This window comes from Uloborus diversus, chromosome 9 (assembly GCF_026930045.1).
Source record: "Uloborus diversus isolate 005 chromosome 9, Udiv.v.3.1, whole genome shotgun sequence".
NCBI lineage: Eukaryota > Metazoa > Arthropoda > Arachnida > Araneae > Uloboridae > Uloborus > Uloborus diversus.
This window is the reverse complement of record NC_072739.1, coordinates 65,610,087-65,632,826: the sequence shown is the minus strand read 5'-3', so window position 1 is coordinate 65,632,826 and position 22,740 is coordinate 65,610,087. Positions and strand designations below refer to the sequence as shown.

General features: G+C 36.0%; 1 protein-coding gene across 1 annotated transcript in view; it reads left to right on the top strand.

Moving 5' to 3' along the window:
• LOC129229374 (protein tumorous imaginal discs, mitochondrial-like) overlaps positions 1 to 22,740 on the top strand; it is a 100,599-nt gene that overhangs the window by 38,362 nt on the left and 39,497 nt on the right. The window contains exons 3-5 of the mRNA XM_054863666.1: positions 5,737 to 5,820; positions 20,232 to 20,447; positions 21,575 to 21,727. Of these exons, the coding sequence (XP_054719641.1) occupies positions 5,737 to 5,820; positions 20,232 to 20,447; positions 21,575 to 21,727 (453 nt within the window). The remainder of the gene's footprint in view (positions 1 to 5,736; positions 5,821 to 20,231; positions 20,448 to 21,574; positions 21,728 to 22,740) is intronic.

Here is a 22,740-nt window from a genome sequence, read left to right as displayed (position 1 = left end):
TCCCTTCATTTTCACTTTTGAACTATTCAAAAAAAGAAAAAAAATTCATGATATTTTCTTTTAAGATTTTGGGAGGTGCGTTGTTACTATGTATAAAGTCTTTCCAAGGCTGGGGGACATTGCCCCCCCCCCTCTCTCGCCACCCCTTAAATCCACCTATGCGTTTTGTACCTCTTCATCTGACTGGAATTAGGTTCCGCCAAGGTTTTTCTTCAAAGGGGGGTTTTCTTTTCTGGGGAAGAGATGGAAGTCACTTGGTGCTAAGTCTGGGCTGTAGGGTGGGTGAGACACCATTTCCCATGCAAATCTTTCGAGGAGGGCTGTGGTGCAATTGGCGGTGTGCGATCGGGCGTTGTCATGGTGAAAACGCACTCCTTTTGTCAGCATTCCTTTTCTCTTGTTCTGAATTGCACGACTAAGATTTTTCAAGGTCAGCACTGATTGTTGTCCCGCGAGGCAAACTCACACAACAATATGCCCTTTCGATCCCAAAAAACACTAGCCATGATTTTCCCAGCAGACAGGATTTGTTGACAGTTGTTGCAGACAGGAACTTCCTTGTTTTTGGCGAAGAAGGGTGCTTCCACTGTTTCGATTGCTCCTTTGTTTCCGGTGTGGTGTAGTGTACCCAGGTCTCGTCACCAGTAACAATAGAGTCCTGTAGTTCCTCTTGTTGCAATGTTAAAGAATACTCACGTATTGTGGGTGTAATTGTGCCAAAAGTTGCAAGAAAGAATCAATTATGTAAGACAACAAAAGCCTTTATTGAGGCAAAAATGTTATGTAAATAAAACATTAAAAACATTTGTTAGAATAAACAATGAACTGGGCCATTGGGTATTTCGACTATTGCACTAACTAAAATAGCAGGAAAAATATTTATATATTGCACTATATCATACCCTACGTCTGCTGCCTAATACTAATCTTGTTTACAACCATGAGTAAAAACTTTCAAGTAGTGAGCAAAAATGACTAGATGAAATTCAAATCTTATATTACCAACTTGGAGAAATTCAACTAAGCATCTTACAACTTGGAGGTAGGCTGAACATTCTACTATCCTTCCTTGCCCTACTCACGTTGATACTATCTTCCAAACTGGTTGTAAACAAGCCTTCACATGGCTCCAATGGCTAACAGATCACATACTTGGACAAAGATCAATTGCCCGATTGCACAGAACGTAACGGCGATTCACCCTTAAGAACAGAAGTTCAAAACGACGTGCTCAACGCTCATTGGTCCACGTGTACCAAGTATGATCGATGTAACAGCTTCTGGAACTTTCTACAACTTTCTCGCTCACGAGAGATCGTGACGAGGGTGCCACCAAGTGGCAAAAACATGGAAGTACGTATTCGAACTTTAACTTTGATGGATGATGTTTACAGGATGCCTACAGATATAACATGCGGCCGAATGCCGTAAGTAAACACTCAATTCTTACACAAATCTTTAAGTAGTAAACAACGAGAAAAAAATAATATAGGGTGAATATACTATTACCTCTTCGGTTGTTCCGTGAAAAGCGAAAAATTCTTGGGCCATTTCAACCCGCTGCCGCTGGTGGTCTGCAGTGAGCATTTTTGGTCCCCATTTTGTCAATTGGGGTTTTGCTGACCTCCGGAATCTTTTCGCACAGCTCCCGAACTGTAATTCGTTGATCTTCAAGCATTGCCGCTTTGACTTTGGCAATTGTTTCGTCGGAAACCAATGGCTGCCCTGCACGGTCTTCGTCGTGGACGTCTGTTCGGCCATTTTTAAAGTCCCTGACCCATCTGCGCACCATCCCAGAGCTCATACACTCTTCTCCATACACTTGACAAAGTTCTTCGTGAATTTCCTTCGCCGATTTCTTCTTAGCGGCCAAGAAACGAATAACAGACCGCAACTCGCAGCTGGCGGGAGACGCAAGAGGAAGCTCCATCGCTGATGGCTGCTGAGCCAAGACTAAATGTCGCAGCGACGCTGGCTTGGTGAGGAATTGGAGTGGGGAAACCAAATAACCTGCCTCTGTTGCGTGGCCGCGCATAGAAACGATCCTAGCACCAGCGGCAGCCCGTGGAACTTATTTTACGGACAAGCCTCGTATCTTATATGGTTTCTTTTTTTGCCATCCACTAGAAATAAAATGTCGTATCATTTTCTTTTAACGAAGTTCCTATTCCATTCATCGTTATAGGGAGAATTTTCTTTTCACATCTTTTACAGTTCCCTTCCATACAATCCTTATTTTTCTCATTGCAGCAGACTTCAACACACAACTGTTCTGCTTGCTTTTCTTTAACTAGGTGATGGAAATTTAATTTCTTGATTAGAAATTCAAAGTTTGCACACTTTGTGCATAAGCAAGTGTCTCGACTGGTTGCTTTTGATTGGACTATCCAGAAGGGCTAGAGCTTGCAAAACATTGAATAGCTGATTTTTTTAAAAATGATTTTGAAGATACTTTTTATATTGATTATTTATTGTGTTTCTTAGGTTTGGTATCTTTTTTGGTGTTTTACTTTGTTTCTGGTTATGCAGTCTTTTGCTCCAGATGCAGGCAGCTGTTTATATCTTCTTCCAAAAATTTTTGCACTGAGTTTTGCAACACAAGATTACTTTCCTGAGCTTTGCAACAATGTTTAAAGTGGATACTTTTCATCATGGTACCCTGTTGAATTTCTTTATAAGAGACAATATTTTTCAGTTGCCCTATCATTCTATATTTCTTTTTGATTTTAGAGGAAACTATGTGGTTAAACATTCGTTTCTCCTTCTCATTTTGGGCTATTTTCATATGTGACTTTATATTTGAAAAAATTTCACACTTTATGGTTGGTTTAAAATTTTTTTTTACGATTTTTATAATGGTATTATCTATGCCTTTGGTATACTCAGAGCTGCCAACTTTTGAAAATACAAAATCCTCGCTACATTTTGCGGGGGGGGGGGGGGGGGTCGATGCTGCAGATTTTAATAGTGATGAATTGTCAACAGTATAAAGAACAAAAACAACACTTAACAAATTTCAAATATGATACAGAAAATATTAATATAAAAAAAAAAAATATATATATATATATTCTTCACGGAATTTTTGGCAGTTTTTCCGTTTTTTGCTGAAAATTCAATGACTGGATCAACGTCACGATCTAAAAACTGATCCATCTTTACACCATGCAACTTTGGAAGAGTGATGCTTGTTGTGCAGAGACCAGCAGCACACGTGTAGAAGTTTGATTTTCTGAACTTACTGATTTAGTTTTCATGCTAAATTTAAAAAAAAACAGAAAATCATAATGTTTAGACCTGCTTTTGTAGCGTCGTAGTTTAAAGCTGTAGAAACCCACTGTTTGCACGAGGTACATTGAATTCATTTTTTTCTGGATCTGCTCTCTGACTTTGGTGATAAGCAAACAATACAGTAGCATTCTTCCTCTTCTGACTCTTCCGATGACAATTGCTGTTCAGTATTTTTTTCCTTTTCTCTATTTAATCTATTCTTAATTTGCTTAGCTTTGGTAAGTTAAAATTTTGCTTCATGCTCTTTTCTTATCTCTTTTTTCTCTGGTGTATCAGTACATATAGTTGATGTTTTAGTTTTCGGCCCTTTATTACGTTTCCTTGGAGGTGTTTTTAGTAATGGCCTTACTGCATTAGGAATAGAAACGACATGGTCATTGTGGCGTTTTATCTTCAGTTGGATAATCATTAAATATAGGAACAACTGCAGATTCAACAGTATTTTCTGTATTGGATCTATCTGTTCTCTCAGTTGTATTTTCCGGATTAGGTCTATCTGTTACAAATGCAGGAGCAAAATCGATCTTGGTAAACAGGTTACGGTTATAGGGGTAAATTCCCGTTTTGTGAAAGCCGGCTTGAATGTTGGAAGATGTCAAAACGAGAGGCATAGCAGAAGATACAATTCCTGGTATGTCATAAATTGATATGGTTTTTCCTGGATGACTTCTCATCCATGCATCACACGTCAAATTTACAGCTTTCTTTAAAGGGCCATAGGCAGATCGATCGAGTGGCTGGAGCCTGTGAGAACAATGAGGTGGAAAGGATAGTAAGACAATTCCATTGTTCTTGAAATAGTCCAATTAGTTTGTATGAATGTGTGAGGAGTGATTATCTAGTATGAGTAACACTTTGTGTGACAGAGAAGCCTTAGAATGCTTTTGAAAGAGTTCTAGAAAATGCAAGAATGATTCATCTTGCATCCATCCTGAGGGATTTGTGGTTCCAGCAGACCCTATTGGCCGATCTCTAATAAAATGGTATTGTACTCTTGGGAATACAAAAAATGGTGGGAAAACATTTCCAATAGCATTTGCTGCGAAGGTTACAGTCACGAAATTACCCCTTTCAGCTGAGCAACTTGACAAGCATCACGTCTAGCTATAACTCTATCAGGCTTTTGTACTGCGGTAATGCCGGTTTCATCTGCGTTACTTATATTTTGGGGCTCAAATTTGTAACGGTTCATGACAATGGACAAATTATTAAAACTTGTCGCCCTTGACAAGCTTGTAGCTTGTACGGTGTGTACGGACAGTTCAGGATTTCTTCTCAAAAACATCTGAAACTATTCCTCACCAGCCATTCCGTTGTCTTCCCAAGTTCGCGGCCATGATAAATTATACTTAATGGTAAGTTCATAATCTAATTTTCTCACCTCTTTCTTAGATAGTCCGAAATAAATATCAGCACATTGAATCAAATATTTTGATAATTCTCGCTCCCAATCTTCATTAAAAACACAATTATGTGCTTTACACCCCATACCGTTGTCTTTGCCGGATGCATCTCACATCCGAATGTATCTTAACAGGGAACAGTGGTTTATACCATGCTTGTCTGCCGCTTTTCGTAGTGAATCTCCAGCTTTTACCTCCTCATATGCATTCCTATAGCTCATAGAGTCATTTCCCCTCTGGAAGTTTTCCTCATCTGAACTCTCGGCATCTACAAAATATAAACAACAATATATATTTTGTTTCAACTGTACCCTCAAAAAATGTTTCAACCGCCCCCAATCCTACTTTTGGCAAAATATACTTTAGAGTTACGACACTAATGATATTACATTGAAAATAGTCACTGTCCCTTATTCTACAAATGTCATAATATTCACAAACACACACTCAATACATTCATTTAAAAACAATAGATAATATAAGCATAAATGTCAGAAGAAAAATACTTACTTTTGGCTAACAAAAAACAATATGGCATCCTTCTTCACTGTAACAGTGAATATTTTCAATTGCAGGAAATTTGTTCACTAAAATGAGTTTTACGCTCAGTGACCATTAAATAGATGCATTATGTTTTGTGCTATTAAAATTTTTTATTATGTTATTTATTCCTTCATATTGTATTTGTTCAAAAAAATAAAATAAAATAATGCACCTTTTGCATAAAATATGGAAACAAAACATTATACTTTTGAATGTTTTTTGGGGAAATTTCTGATACCAGTATGACGTTAAAAAAAACAATACCGGTATTGCATTTTTGGTCTGGTATTGCAATCTCTTGTTTCATTGTATCAGAGCTGGTAGTAGTATTTTTAGGCTGTCTTAGTATTAGTATGTTAGTATTTTTTTTATTTTTATATCAATAAAAATGTTTTTTCGTGAAATGGTTTTCTTTTATAAGATTCCTAAATTTTGATATTGAGACTTATTCAAGAACAATGATCACATTATTAACTAATTTATATTTTTAAAAATATAGCTTGCTAAGAAATATCATCCGGATACCAATAAGAATGATCCAGAAGCTGCAAAAAAATTTCAAGAAGTTTCTGCTGCATATGAAGTAAGATCAATTTTTGGACAATATTCTTAAAGGTGCAAAGAAATAGATTTTTTCAAAAAAAAATTTTGCATAAAATAACAGAGGTACTTTATTAAGTTTGCATACTTAATGTTACATTTTCTAAGACATTGGAAGTATTTCTAAATTTCTATATAATCTCTTAAATGCATTAAAACATATGCTTAATGTGTCTCAAAATATATTAAGGGCAATTCTTTGGTAACGGAATTACACATCAGAGCAAATTTATAAGTTTTGATTGGAATTAGACTAAGTTATTATTTTTTTTAATTTATCATACTATGCATGCATAACAAGTGTATGCACAGTAAACAAAATTTGCATTTGAAATAGTTCACAAACAATCCATACATTTTTTAGAATTTTTTTAATACTTAGTAACGGAATTACAGAAAAAAGACAAAGTTAAAAGTGATGCTAAGTCAAACTTGAATTACTGTGAATTTAAAACATGATTTTATTTATTTTTTCTGTGGTTCAATTGACCACATGTGATATTATAAAAAATATTTGTCTTTGAAAATATACTCATTAGTTAATATTTTTATTTGGAATTTAAATGGAAGTAACGGAATTACATCAACAGTAACGGAATTACATCTTATTAAGCTTTTACTTTTTAATTCAGAATTTTATTTTTAATGAGAAATATGCAGCATAAATATTGATTACATTTTACTTTACATTGTATAATTTTACAAACTGATCATTTGTGAAGGATAAATGACCCCTGCGATCCATTTGTGGTTCAGAAATTGTCATCAAAACATCTTTTTCTTGAATATTATCATAGTCATCTTGTGAACGCCAGATGAAAGTGTCCCCATTTCGCTTTACAAATTTTACAAGTAGCCCAGAAGATTTTGTGGTCATCACTTGTCCTACGTAATGATGTATAGTTTCCTTTTTTTTGCTTGAAGAAGCAGGCGTATATTTAACTAAGACTCACTGGCCATTACAAATTGGTAGATTAAGTTCACTCGTCGGCTCACAGAAAGGTTTGGGATTAAAATTGTGATATGTATAATCACTTGAAAGCGACATATTTTTTATTTCCATGACACCTTCGCTCATAGCTTTAGCATAATGCACATTACGCACATTAGGAATGGGTAAAATATTTTCCCATATTTTATTATACTCTTGCATATTTTTTTCTATTTCCTTTGTTTCACAGTATAACACAGTAATTTTTTCACATTTTGCTTTAGCTACACGATAAAAATCTGCAGCACTTTGTACTTGCTCTTCTTTGGACAATACTGCGGTTGACACAGTTCTTTTAACAATCCCATCAACAGCACCCTTACCATGGCTCATGGCGAAAAACTCCCAAGTGATGTTTCTCTTCAGATGGGTGAGAGCACAAAGCAAGTACTTCTGCTTGAATTGACTTGCTGCTCCATCGGAAAAAAATACTAACTCATCATATTGTTGTTTATGTCTAACTTCTAGTTCCTTAATTATTATTTTTAAAAATGTTATTACTGCATATTTGTCATGGGACATATAATCGGATACGATAACAAAGGAGTGTACATTTTCTGCTTCCCAAGCACAAACAGTAAACAGAGTAACTTGATTGTGGGACCAATAAGAAGATTGAATCTCATTTTCATTTATTGTTGTAAAATTCTCTGCAAAATCAACCTGGATAATTACTTTGGAGCTGTTGTTTTGGACATCTAGTTTCTGAAATTTGAAAGATTCTGCTTGTCTCCTCTTAATGTATGTGTGACGGAGAAAATTTGGCACTTGTTCTTCTAATGCAGCAAAGCAGTTCTCAACAGTCCCGTTTTCAACTGTCTTAAGCACTTTGGCATTATCTGTTGTCCACTGATACCATTCTATTTTCAAATCTTTGACTTCCTCAAAAGCATCACAGGCTTTAATAAAGGAAAGCTGAGGGCAATTGTTACATTCAGAGAACATACATTTTTCATTGTCTTGATTGCAAGTAATAACAGAACAAAATTCTTTGAATGATACTGGGACTTGAGGTAAAACTTTTTCTAAAGCAAGTAATAACAACCTTACATTTTCGTGGTACTTACATAAGCAAGTATTGTGAGGAACATCCTGCTGTAGCAAAACTTGCTTTGGGCGTAACATTGCAAATTTTGAAAAACTTATTTTCACATCATTATTTTGCTGCAGGAACATACTATGTGCTTCTTTTGAAGTTGAAAGCATGAATTGTTTTTGCATTTTCATTTTCTTTTTATCATTTTGTACAGTTACATAGTCTTTTTTCCCAGGACAAACCCATGATGTTTCAAGAAAAAACATTTTTACTTTACTTTTGATTTCAGAACTTAATGCAAGAGTATTTGTTTGTTTTGTCTCCCTTTGCTTACAAAGTAATCCAACGTCAGAGGCAAGTTCTTTTATTACAATAATTTTTTTCCTTGGAGATCTTGGTAAATGCATCTTGACACGCTGTTTTGCTTTTCCTATTGACTGAGGTGTCATCAAATTTGTCACAGACATTTTTGCTGAACTGGAATTGTTTGTGTCATTTTCTGAAGATTTTTTCTTTCTCATTCTGTGCTCTTGAACACGCATTCTGTTTTTCACTCTTTCACTAGCCAATTTCTTCTTACCCATACTCAATTTTGCCATTTTCTTTCTTTGTCTGTCTTTAAATTTTATTCTTTCAATTTTTTCAGGATTACTTTTTAATTTTTCTCTGTACCTCTTCATCTTTTCCTTAGCAGTTAAAGCCATTTTCAAGTTATTGTGATTTACAAAATATAATACTAAACTTACTTAGAATTGAAACACACTGTATAACTAAGAACAACATCCAGGCAAAGCTCACCTTGTTAAAAAAACATGCGTGTTCTTTTTATTGCAAAACAAAAACAAACAAGTTGAGTTGTTTTGCAACAACTTTTTATTAAAACAGCTTAACTTTTTAAAGTTTAGTTCTTTATTTTACTTCCCAAGAAGCAGTTGTATATTAAACTAAATATAGTTTTATGTTTGCACAACTTATAATGTCCGTTTTATTTTTATTTTTGAAAGAACAAATGAAACTGAATAATTATTTCAGATACAAAAAAACTTAACCACAACAAGAAATGAACTAAATTTGTTTACATGTATGACATTACAACTACCTGGAGTTAATTAATGCATAAAAAAGTTCAATGTAATTCCGTTACCGTAATTCCGTTACCTATTTTGTAATTCCGTTACCGTTAATTTTACCACTAATTAAAAACATATTACAAATTTTTTTGCATCACTTTACTTCTTCAGTGTGCCACTAAGAAAAAACAGAACATCTAGTTTTTAACTACATTATTCTTAGAATAAGGAAAACTTTAATATCATTATGGTAACGGAATTACATTAAAAATTCCCATCATTATAATTTATTAATAAATACAATTAGAACATATATATTTTTAATTTTAACAATATTTCTACTAAAAGTAATCTCTTTGGTATTGAGCAGATAACAAACAAGTAAAAATTAAGCATATTTTATTATACATGAGCTTAAACTGTTTGCTCAATATGTATTTATGTAAACTGCACCCTTCTGGATGCCTGTTTAAACTTGTCTGTCTGGTATTACAAAAACCATAAATGTAAAAAAAATACTAATAAATGAAAAGTGTATACTTTTTGCTACAAATCTCCAAAATTTGATAAAAATTCGAGCTATTTTAGTTTTTGCTACCCATGTCCTGTTTCTCAAAGAATTGCCCTTAAACAAATATATTTTGATCAAAAAACTAGATATACTATGATACCATCCATGGGGGTATTCAAGATTTCCATTAAAGAAAGGAAAGCATAGAGGCGCAACAAGATAGCAGTTTTTTGTTACCCTAGTGGAAAATACTTGAAATTCTAGTCCTCCTCTCCTCCTAAAAGAAAACATATGTTATTTTTGGTCAGATAAGTTTAGAAAAAGCAGTTAGGTGGCTTTCGCTTGGAAAATTTTCTTAATTGAAGTTCTAAAATTACAATTTTAAATTATCTTTGACATTTGGGAAGAGTGTTAGAGTCGGAGGTTCTCTTCTAAGGAGAGGCAGTTGTTCCTCCCTTCCCCCTTCTCGCTATGCCCATGATGCCATAAGTCAAAACATCTTTCAATATTTTCAAATTCATTTGTATATTTATTTTCAATGCACATTGAAGGATTTTAAATATATTTGATTAATGGTTAGTATCAAGTTGTATTAGATCATGAGAAAGTCATGACTGCATATTTGTTTTTATGCTCTCCTACATATTGATTTACAACAGTCTGGTGCCCATCCTGCAACCCTTGGGCCATATGTGGCTTCGAAGCTGATCCATGTGGCCGGTTGTTATGTTTAATGTGACAAATCAAAAAATCCGTTCTGAAAACTTTTACACAATAGATTATCTTTATTCAGTTGTTATTTGGAACCAAATACAGTCAAACTTGGATAATTCAAAATGCAAGGGGACACTGCAAAACTTTGTATTATCCATAAAAATCAATTTTTATGCTGTAAAATAATCAATTGTAACAAACATTGCAAAAATGAAATATGTTTATTAATTTTGAATTTAAAAACTACAGCTTTTTGAAATATTGAGATATTTTAGATTTCTTTAAAGAGCTTACTTGATTTGTTTTAACAAAATCTTCATAAACATCTACTGCTCAAAACGCAACTTCAGTCACGTTAAATTGTCCTTCGAGATAACGACGATATCCCGCTAGGTAAAAAATTGCAGTTTTTATATACCTAGAAATACGGCGGGGGTCATTTTGACCCCCTCTAAAAAAATCGGCATAGTCTCCTACATAATGTCATGTATTTTTAAAAATGAAGTAAAACTAATTTATAATTTACTATTTTTTTAGGATAGAGAAGTTTTAAATCTATATAATGAAATATTAAATAAATATTTTTTAAAGTGAGGCAATATCAAGCAATGTTTCAGTTTCATTAAGAACATTTTAGAAATCTACAATAAATTAAGTGAATAATTTATCAAATATTGCAGAAAACAGTTTTGAACCCAAATATTTGAGTAGATGAATGTTTTTTTTTACTAAAAGCGAAAAATACAAATAATTGTAATTCAAGGTTATTCGTCTGTGTAGCATTTTTTGCACGAGCTAATCTTTTTAATTTTCTATGCACAAACCCCCCCGTGTCCGTTTACCTTGTCGTGGTGGGGGGGCTTGCGGTGTGGTGAGTTCGGGGCGAGCTCTTGGGAGGAGTAGTGAACCCCCAGTTGCTCAAACAGAATATCGGCGGGAGGGGATTTTTCTCCCTTCCTTCCCTCATCACACTTACCAAATGCGGACGAAAACCCCTAAGCCAAGGTGTGTCAACCGTGCCTATGGCTGCGTGGTACCGGGGGTAGTCGGTGCCTCAAACGGGAGGCTTCAGGGATAGCAGGCGAACCCTGTCGTACGCAGCCTTACCTCTGTGTAGGGGGGCTACACAGGGGCTAGACCCCACTTTTCCCCCTAGTTCTCTGGTTTTTTTATGGATATAAACACAAAGAACACTTCTCCCCCTTGTGGGGAGCGTCAGACTGAATCGAATAGCACCGCAAAATTTTTTATTATCAAACGTTCTGATCCTAATTTAAATTTAACAAAAGTATCTCCTTTTCTCATCAACAAAGCCCTCGTTAATCAAATAGGGGAATTTCAATCAGTTAAAAAATTGCGTAATGGTGAACTCCTTGTCGAAATAAAACATCAAAGACAAACCACATCCATTATGTCTGTCAAACAAATAGGATCCTATCTTGTAACTGTTACCGAACATAAAACCCTTAATTTTTCCCGAGGAATAATATCAGAACCTGACCTTCTCTTTACACCCGAGGAGGAAATATTGGAGGAAATGAAGGACCAAAACGTAAGTGCAGTAAAAAGGATTACAATAAAACGCAATGGCGAAATGATCAATACTAAACATATCATTCTAACATTTATAACACCCGTCCTCCCTCCACGTGTTAAAGCTGGCTATCTCTCTTGCCCAGTTCGCCCCTATATTCCAAATCCGCTCCGGTGTTTCAAATGCCAGCGGTTTGGACATTCGAAAATTGCGTGCCGTGGTACTGACACCTGTGCCAGGTGTGCAGAGCCCGGTCACGATAGTAATACATGTTCTAAGACCTATAAATGCGTAAACTGCAAGGGGGAACATCCTTCATACTCCAGATCATGCCTAAAATGGATCTCAGAAAAAGAAATTCAGGTGATTAAAACAACACAAAAAATATCCTATCCAGACGCAAGAAAACTTGTTGAATCTCGCACACCTACACCAGGCCTTTCATATGCAGCAGCCATCAAAAAGGTATTTAAATCTGCAAGCACACAAACAGATGCAGAAACTGAAACCTCAACTAATCCCAAAACCGTAAACACAACCAAATCAAATAAACAAACTAATAGTCCAAAATCTTCCTTTAAGAAAACTAACCAAAATCAACAACAAAAACAAAAAACAAATACTGTATCTGTTACCGTTAATGAAAACATTCCAATCGCACAAAATTCGAAAAAACTAATTGAAAAAAAGAAAATTATGCAAACGCGTGCTAAAATTGGGGTGGCCACTAAACAGAGGCCCCCAAAATATTATAATTTTAAAAAGGAGGACTTTTTGCTTTCCAGCAAAAAAGTCAAATTGACTAAATCCCAACTACTTCCTCCTCAAGAGGAAGACGAGGATGTTGAATTTGAAGATCTTCCGCCATCCGACGATGAAGGGTGGACGGACCATCCTCCTTCATGAGCCGCTCCCTCTTCTTCCGGCCGTTCCTCCTTCCTTTTTTCTCCATGGCCCTGAGCATTCTTTCTTGGAATTGTCAGAGTTACTCGCATAATGTCACGGACATCAAAGATCTTGTCGAATATCACCAACCGGCCATATTCTGTCTGCAAGAAACATTCCTATCGCCCACTGATAAACCGAGGTTGAAAGGTTTCGACATATACCGCAAGGACTGCTTGTCAGGTGACCGTCGTTGTGGAGGAGTGGCTTTGCTAATCGCTAATGATTATGCGTCTAGCCAGCTCAATATCAACACATCCCTGCAAGCAGTAGCTGCGCGCGCTCACCTTCACTCGCTGTTTACAATTTGTACTGTCTATATTCCACCTTCTTACGACTTGAGAGGCGTGGAATTGCAAACACTTGTAGATCAACTTCCTCCCCCATACATCATCTTGGGGGATTTCAATGGCCATAATCCTCTCTGGGGGAGTCCCGACTCCAACAGTAGAGGTTTAACAATAGAGAATTTTATCGAGGACAATGATCTTTGCATTCTTAACAACGGCGAAAACACTTATTTTCATCTTCCTACCCAGACTTACCACGCCATCGATCTCGTTATATGTTCACCTTCTTTTCTGCCACTTTGGGATTTCCAGGTGGAGGGTGGTCTCTACACCAGTGGCCATTTTCCGATCAAGATAACCTCTACTGCACGCTGCGGCCATCAGCAGCATCAGCAAGCCCGACTTCGCCTTGATCGAGCTGATTGGGCAGCATTTACCCAGTTGGCAGAAATTAAATCTGAAGACGTGATTGATATTGATATCGATGTAGCCGTAAGCCGAGTAACCGACATAATATTGACGGCAGCGAACGTTGCAATTCCAAGAACCACTAAAGGTAGGATCAAATTCCCTAAGCCTTGGTGGAACTTCGATTGTCAGGAGGCTCATAAGGCACAAAGAAAAGCATGGAGCACTTTTCGTCGGTATCCGACCACACAAAATCTTGTTTCACTTAAACGAGCTCGTGCTGAAGCTCGGAGGATTCGACGAAAAAGCCAGCGGAACTCGTGGCAGGCTTATGTCAGCACAATCACGACGTCCACCCCATCTAAGACAGTGTGGGGTAAAATCAAAAAAATTTCTGGCAACTACAATACGTCTTGTGCTCCCATTCTGGAGAAAAATGGTCAACTTTTGTCGGATCACAAAGAGGTGGCTAACTGCCTGGCGACTCATTTAGCAGAAGTCTCCAGTGCAAATAACTACTGCAAAAAATTTTTAACTATCAAATCACGCAAAGAACAAAGAGTTCTAGATTTTAATTCAAACATTTTTCATCAATACAACACAAAATTTACATTTCAAGAATTAGATATTGCTTTACAAAAATCAAAAAACACATCACCTGGCCCTGACGAAATACACAATAGTATGTTAAAAAACCTAAGCAGGTCTTCATTAGAAAATATTCTGAGGCTATTTAATAGAATGTATTCTGAGCACAAATTCCCCAAATTCTGGAGCCAAGCAATAGTAATTCCTATTCTTAAACCAAACAAACAATCTGATAAACCCGAGAGTTACAGACCTATAGCTCTCACAAGCTGCCTTTGCAAAGTAATGGAGCGGATGGTAAACGCCAGGCTCATGTACATTTTGGAGTCTTGCCATCTGCTATCTTCATATCAAAGTGGATTCAGGCGCGGCAGATGTACCATAGACAACCTACTGCTTCTCGAAACATCAATAAGAGAAGCATTTCTCAAACGAAAACATCTTGTGAGCGTATTTTTTGACATTGAAAAAGCATATGACCGTACCTGGAGATATGGCATTCTCAAAACCCTGCACGAGTATGGGTTACGAGGTAATCTACCCATCTTTCTCTCTAATTTTCTTAGAGATCGAACTTTTCGCGTACGTGTCAAGTCTGTTTTGTCAGATACCTTCACTCAAGAAGAAGGAGTTCCCCAGGGAAGTGTACTAAGCGTAACTCTTTTTGTAGTAGCAATCAACAATTTAATCGAACAATTGCCTCCCGCTGTCAAGGGTACCATGTTCGTTGATGACTTTCAAATTTATTTCTCTTCATCGAGCATGAGTATCATTGAAAGACAACTTCAAATAGCTATAAATAAAGTATCACAATGGGCAGAGGAAAATGGCTTCACTTTCTCTGCTCAAAAAACCTTCTGCATCCACTTCTGCCGTAAAAGAGGGCTTCACCCTGATCCAAGTCTTCTCCTTAACAATCAACCAATAGCTGTAAAAGACCAAGGAAAATTCCTTGGTCTCACACTTGATAATAAACTTAAATTTATACCGCATATACAAGAGCTAAAAAAGAAATGTTTACTGAAATTAAATATCCTTAAAGTCTTAGCGAACACTTCTTGGGGTGCTGATACAGAGTCTCTGTTAAGAATATACAGGGCTCTTATACGCTCGAAACTTGATTATGGATGCCAAATTTATGGCTCCGCGGCAAAAACCTACCTGAAAAGTCTGGATCCAATACATAATCAGGCACTGCGCATCTGCACAGGAGCATTCCGAACCTCACCTATCAACAGTCTCCATATTCTTGCTCATGAACATTCTTTAAACAATAGACGCCTCAAACTTTCCTTGAACTTCTACTTCAAAACAAAACCTTACACTGATCACCCTTTACACCTTCATATTTTTAATCCATCTAATGTTGTCTTATTTCTTCATCGTCCTTCTGCAACCCCAACTTTTGGGATCCGAATGCGCCGGGTGCTCTTAGATTTGCAGCTGTCAGATTTAAATACTCTTAATAAAATAGAACTAATTGAACCATGGTGCGAAGTAAATATATCAACCATCAATGACCTGGCTAAATTCCCTAAAGAGACTACCTCTAATGCTGCTTACCAGCAAATATTTTCTGATACAAAATGTAAATATTCTGATTACCATGTCATTTTCACTGACGGATCAAAAGGAAACGAACACGTCGGCTTTTCTACAATAGTGGATGGTCACGTTACGGCAGAAAAATTAAACCCATCTTGCTCTGTATTTACTTCAGAAATAAAAGCCATATCTACATCTCTCCAATCCATAACCCAATCCAATTACAAAAAATGGGTGATATACACTGACTCAAAGAGTTCAGTGGAAGCCATCACTCACTGCAACAATAACAGCCACCCTATTGTCCTTCAGTCATATCATTTATACAAAAATCTTATAAAAAACCAATTTCATGTTCTCTTCTGTTGGGTCCCTGGTCATGTGGGAATTGCAGGCAATGAAGCAGCCGATTCAGCTGCCAGAGCCGCAAGTATCCTGGTTGATGACACTGTCCCTTTTGACGACATTAAAAACGTAATTTCTGAATGTCTTAACACGCATTGGCAGCGGTCCTGGAATCTTGAAACACAAAATAAATTACATTCCATCCAGCCCTCGGCTAAAGGTTTCACATCTGTACAACTTACCAGGAGACAACAAGTATTACTAGCTCGACTTCGCATTGGTCACACAAGGTTCACTCACAAATACCTCTTATGTCGCGAACCAGCTCCAACGTGCATTACATGTAATGTGAATCAGACAGTGTTACATATTTTAAGTAACTGCCCTAATTTTAACCAAACACGTTTTAAATATTTTAATAATTTTAACCCCTCTTTGAAGGAGTTGCTGGGGGACCCACCCCATTGCAATTTGTACTCCTTCCTCCAGGAGATTGGATTCTCCCTTTTAATTTAGTATTTGTGCCGTTAAAATGTGATTTGTCTTTTTCTTGTTATTCAAGGTGTTTTATCCAACATATTATTTCATACGTTATTTAAATGTTTTTAATGTCTACTTGTTTTTTATTACTTTAAACTACCTATGTTTATAGCTCTCACCTGAAAACACGCTTACTCCTATACTTATCTATGTATTTTATCCAAAAAAAACGTTTGGCGCAGTATAGCCCTGAAGGGCTCTTGCGCCATAAAAATTAAACAAACCAACCAACCAATCTATGCACAAAATCAACACACAGATATCTGACAGTGGCACAAAGTTCAGTTTTCTTTTACCCTTACATTCCTTTGTTTGATATATCTTTGTTCTTTTTTTTATTCCTCTGTATCTTCCACCTACATAAATGTACCTACAGCTAGAAAAAGTTTGTTTATACTTGGTATATGTTCATCTCAGAGTTCTTCTTCTGGTAAAAGTAATTAAAAAAATCCTTCCGCTGATACTTTCTTTTGTACATGTCGTGAACAAAATTCAGGCATTTATTACTGCTCAGTCCAAAATATCGTGGAAGATATATAATATACTGGCCAGAGGAGCATGAGGGAATTTCAGGGAGTATTTCCTTCCTATTTGATCTAGAGCGTCTAGTTCCTACAGCATTTTACCAATTTCGTCTTGCCTTAGCTCTCTTTTACGAGACAATATTGTGCTTTTACAAAAACAAAAAGTCACGTAATTAAAACAAACTATTTTATCAAAAATGAATAAAAAAACAAATCATCTAGCAGAACACCCTTTTATTATTTTTTGTTTGTTGCTTAGTTGACAAAAACAAATATAGCTTACACAACAAATATATACTGTGATGAAATGCATTAGCATTTCCTTTTTCTCAAAGGGGTCAAAATGACACTTACCGTAATTCTAGGTATAATCTTCCAAGTGGGGCTCAAAAAATATTTTTTTTATCACACAGCGCAATGATTTAGGAAAAGCTAAGAATGATTAAAAATTTAGTAAAAATATAGAAGAGCAGTTAGCAAGAAAAGTTTGCTTGGTGTCAAAATGACCCCTTCCATAATTCTAGTGTTAAGACTTCGGATAAAATATCTGCATCAGATCTCAATGTTTTCATGGATGTTGACGTAATCATTAAAATCAATGCTATCTTCTCATGCAACTGGGGGAAGAAAATCTTTGTTATCAAAAAAGAGAGAGAGAGTTGCAAGGGATAGCGCTCCTGATGAATCCTCCCTCCCGGAAACAATTTGCTATTGTTTTTTGGTTAGCTTTGGACAATTTATTTGAACACATTTTTGATGCACCCAGGAGGGTGATGGGAAGCTTTTGGGAAGATTCAGTAAGATGGTGTTAAACAAGTAGACTTCTGTAAAAAAATGCTTCAGTTTTTAATTATGCCTTGATCCACTGGTTGTACTACTGAGGTCATATTTGGAGGGAAAAAAACAACCTCGACACTTTCCATAGCATGTGTTGATTTATGAGCCGAGCAGTTATCAATAAACAGGATGATTTTTCTGGTTTTTCCTTAGTACAGTAATTTCCGGAAGAAACGCCGCATCGGCGTAAACGCCGCACTCCCCAAAAAACGCTTTAAAAATTTTTGAAATGCACAGAAGCGCCGCATCACCGTAAACGCCGCATACTAACGAAGCTAAAAACTTAATTATCAATGAACTTACCTTTATAAAAACGATAAACGCCGGTAGTAATTAAGTAAATGCATTGATGGAAAGTGATTTTAACAGTTTTAACACATATTCTGACAAATAAAAACACATAAACAAATTTTGCTATAAATTAAACAAACCACATTTTGACATAAATAAAAAGATATATTTTCAAGCATTACACACATTAAAAACCTTCAAAATCTGATTCTTCCGTATCGGAATTAAACAATTTTAACATGTCCTCATCTATATTGGTAGATGACACTATGTGAGGTTCAGGTTCATCAACCTCATCATCATCCTCAACAAAGTCATTTTCACTAACACAAATGCCTGCTTATCTGAATCCAGACATGATTATTTTTTCTATCACACAATTCCACGAGGTTGACACCCAAGTGGCAACTTCTTCATAGGAGGCACGGCGCATTTTCCCCCCCTTAGTGAAGGAATGTAAACCGTCACTCATCCAAGCCTCCCACTGCCGTCGCATTTCAGCTTTGAAGGCCTTGTTCACCGATAAGTCCAATGGTTGTAGAACTTTGGTCAGGCCGGCAGGAATTATGGCTAACGTGGCCGAGAGTGCTTTGCACTTTGTTTTGACAGTATCCAGCAGGTGGGACCGCATACTGTCCATCACCAGTAGGCCCTTAGGCTGGAAAAAGGCTCCTTTCCGGCGCCGCCAAACACTTTCGAGCCATTCCATCATCACGGCCTCGTTCATCCACCCTTTTTCGTTCGCCGTGATGATGACGTCCTTGGGGAAATTTCCATTTGGTATTGTTTTCCTCTTAAATATTAGAAGAGGGTTTAATTTTGCACCGTCAGCAGCACAAGCCAACACGCAAGTGAATGAGGTCTTCTCGTGACCAGTCGTAGTGATGGACACAGTTTTTACACCAGTCTGGTCGACAGTTCTGTTTGCCGGGCAGTCGAACGTCAAAGGCGTTTCATCCATGTTGATGATTTGCGAAAGCGAGAACTTCCCATTCTCGACTGAATTTTTGACGAAATCCAAGAAGGCAGTTTTTTTTTCCTGCCAGTCACTAGGTAACTGTTGACTAGTCGTCGTTTTACAGCGAATGGAAATTTTGTGACGAGCCATGAAACGATAACACCAGCATGGCCCGCCTTTGAAATCTTTCACGTTCATTAACTGAGCCATTTTCTTGGCTTGCAGGCGAACTTTTATTGTTGATACGGGAAAGCCCTTTTCCCTCTGCTCTTTTATCCATGCGGCAAGTTGCGTTTCTAGTTGGGGCCATTTCACAGTTCCGCTCAGTCTCGCACGTTTCGATTTTTGCATCTTTTCCAAATTTTCCTTCTCCAAGCGCCAGCGACGAACACATCTCTCATCTACGTCGAATTCTCTTCCAGCCGCCCTGTTACCAATTTCAGCAGCTCTACCGATGACTGTCAATTTGAATCCTGCAGTGTAACTGCGATGTCGCTTAGGGGCCATCGTAAATAAATTTAGAGGTGCGACTGACAAAAATTCACTTTTCGCTCAGCGAGCGCTGCAAGAAGCTGCAATACAAGCGAAAGAGTTGAGGAGAGCGAAGAAAGATACAAGCGAGAGATATGCGAGCGAAAGAATGCAACAAATATCACGCCACGTGCTCGCTCCTAGCGCGCTCCCGCCGAAACAGGTATGGATCAATCCATTTCACCAAACGGGTGGGGTGTAGTTCAGTCTATTTCATGGAATGAGTAGGAGGGGAAAAACGAGGAGGAAACCTGAAATCTCCTTTTTCCCAGCTTGCTTGTTTGGATTCGCGGCCGGATTTTTTTTTTTTTCGCTTCTAAATGCCGCAGCGCTAGAAACGCCGCAGCTGAATAAAATTTTACTTTTAAACACGTATGCGCCGCGGCGTTTCTTCCGGAAATTACTGTACGTGTGATTGAGATCTAGCAGCCATTCTTCAAAAAGATGCGCTGTTATCCATGATTTCATATTAGAACGGTATTTTATAGGCTTAGTTTTATTATTCTTAAAACGTCTTGGATTTTTTGATTTTTCAACTAACAGTAATGGTAAACCCTTAAATATATTTAAATTTTATTTGTGCACTGGCTCACAAGGTTGAACTTTGTATGAGGTGTATACCATGGGTAAAGAAAGTTGGGCACCACTAATTTACAAAAAGCTGATTTTTTTGTTCATAGTTTCATTTTGTTTTTGTAAAAAAATGCATATACAAAACTTCTTTTATATTTTTTAGGTTCTTGGGGATGACAGTAAGAGAAAAGAATATGATCAATGGGGCACACAGGCTGAATTTGGTGGTCAGAGACCTTCAGAAGATGAATTTCATTTTCATTCTTCAATTGACCCGGAAGATTTATTTCGCAGAATTTTCGGAGACTTAAAATTTCGGCCCAAAATGTCAGATTTTGATTATGCTGACAGTAATTTTGGACATGGTGCTTCTGAACAAGTAAGTATTTATATTTGCTTCTGGCTAAGAATAATCAAAAAGTCTTTTATTTAGTTTAAAACTCAGAATAATAGGATTGTGAGACATGCATAATTTTGTATAGTATCACTTTTTAAAACTAAAGACATTTTTTGTATGTATTTACTTTATCCATGATAGATGGAGTAAACTGCATGAGCAAAAAAAAAAAAAAAAAAAAGGAAGATTATTTTTATTTGCTTTTGTAAGAAATTCACTTTTTTACTAAGTAATGATGTAAACAAAAATTGCCCATAAAATGCATGAAACAAAATTTTCTTAGTTTTTTTTTCTTTTTCAGCCTTTTCAGTTTCACATTTACACTTTTTCTGTATTCAACCACTCACACATTTTCTATGTGTTGAAATGCATAATCTTTACTTAAAAGCCTGTTCATTGTTTAATAAAAGAATATTATATATATTTTCAGCATCATTAATTCAAAGAAAATAAATATTATATGCATTTTCTTTTGTTATCACTGATATAATCATCTTCTGTCATCAATGAAAAGAATAAATGTTTCATTATTAAGAAGATGGTTTACAGATATAAGTTGGTGTTTTTTGTTGCAAAAAAAACTCCATGTTTATTTAAAGTCTCCTGATTTTGCACTTAAAGAGATACTAGCTACTTAACTTTATATGCTTAAGGCTAATAGCTTTAAGCAATTGTTAAAGATTTTCAGAGAAATTCCATTTTAAATATTAAAAAAATTTCTATCTCATTCATTTTCCCCCTCTCACACTTGCATTTCTCTCATTTTTATCTTAACAATTGTGCTGTTTAATGATTATTAGAATAACTACTTGTTTTTTTTTGGACTTAAAATAAAAATGTATTCATAAAGTACTTGCCACAGTTTTACTACTAACTTCACTTGAACTCAAAAACGAATACTTTATATTCTTTTAAAAACGTTGTGTAATATTAACAGATTTTTAAGTGAGTATTTAAAAAAATTTCAGACAAAAATTTAACTTGCTATATTATGCGGATGATAACTTGTTTTCTGTAAAGTAACTTTTTAAGTATCAAGTTCGCTAATGCATACTGAAGTTGTTAGTTCTATTAGTGTATCATAGTTATTTTTTAAAACTTATTTACAGATTATTTTAGATCTAGAATTCCATGAAGCTGCACAAGGTGCTGAAAAACATACCCGAGTGAATGTTGTTGATACATGTCCTCAGTGCAAAGGCACCTGTTGTCTTCCAGGAACAAAACTAGTGCGTTGTGATCATTGTAATGCAACTGGAATGGTAAGTCATCTTTAACATAAATATTTTATGTAGCAAAAATAAATGTTTTAGCTACCTTTTATAACGTAACTTTTTAACCTTAGTGCACATATTGTTGTTCTTATATTCTTTTTATTGTTGACTAAAAACTTATTTAAGTATAGTTGGTTATCTGTTCAATGTCTTTCTCTATTTAAAGACACTTTTCATGGTCTCTGATGCTCCACTGCAGTTTTGAAAGTATTCTATTTAATGGACCATCCTACTTAAGAACGGTTTTTTGTGGTCTCTTGAGTCCTTCACCCGTTCGGGACGGCAGTACGCAGAAGATAGCGCTCCCTCAGGACGGCAGCTGTTACACACTGACTGTGCGCACAGGCCGGGGCAATTTCTCCCACTAAGCCTACTACGCAATTTCGGAAAGTACGCGTACATAATAATGGATAAAATGTATACTTTAAGCAGAAATGAAACCATTTTTAAATATGTGATAAAATATATCAAAATTTTAATCATAACAAAAAATTGGATGAAAATAATTGATATTTAACAATAAAAATGCAAAATATATTGTTTTTACAATAACTAAAAGTACCAAAATTAAACAACTTATTTTCTACAAGACAGGAAAAATATTTGCGCTTAATATTATGAAATACTTGAAGAATATTATAACAATTAATATTTTAAAGCAGCATGAAAAATTTCGAAGCATAGATAAATGCGCATTGAGCATTTGACACTCATACATAGTGTTAAGTCTTTTATTTTGCTTTGAGCAAATTACACATCTGCATCTAAGTTCTTTGCCTTCTTTTTCAGCGTATGATTTTCAAAAGTAACTACTGTATAAAGAACTCCAACAAAAATAATTTATACAGTCAAACCTTGATATCTCGAAACCCTTGATGTCTCGAAACAAAAATTTTCCCCAGCATTTTCCATGAAAACCCCTATGTATTTTCCATAGTTATCTCGAAAATTATTTCTCAAAACCCTTGATATGTCAATTTTTGCACAGAAGCAAGTTTCAA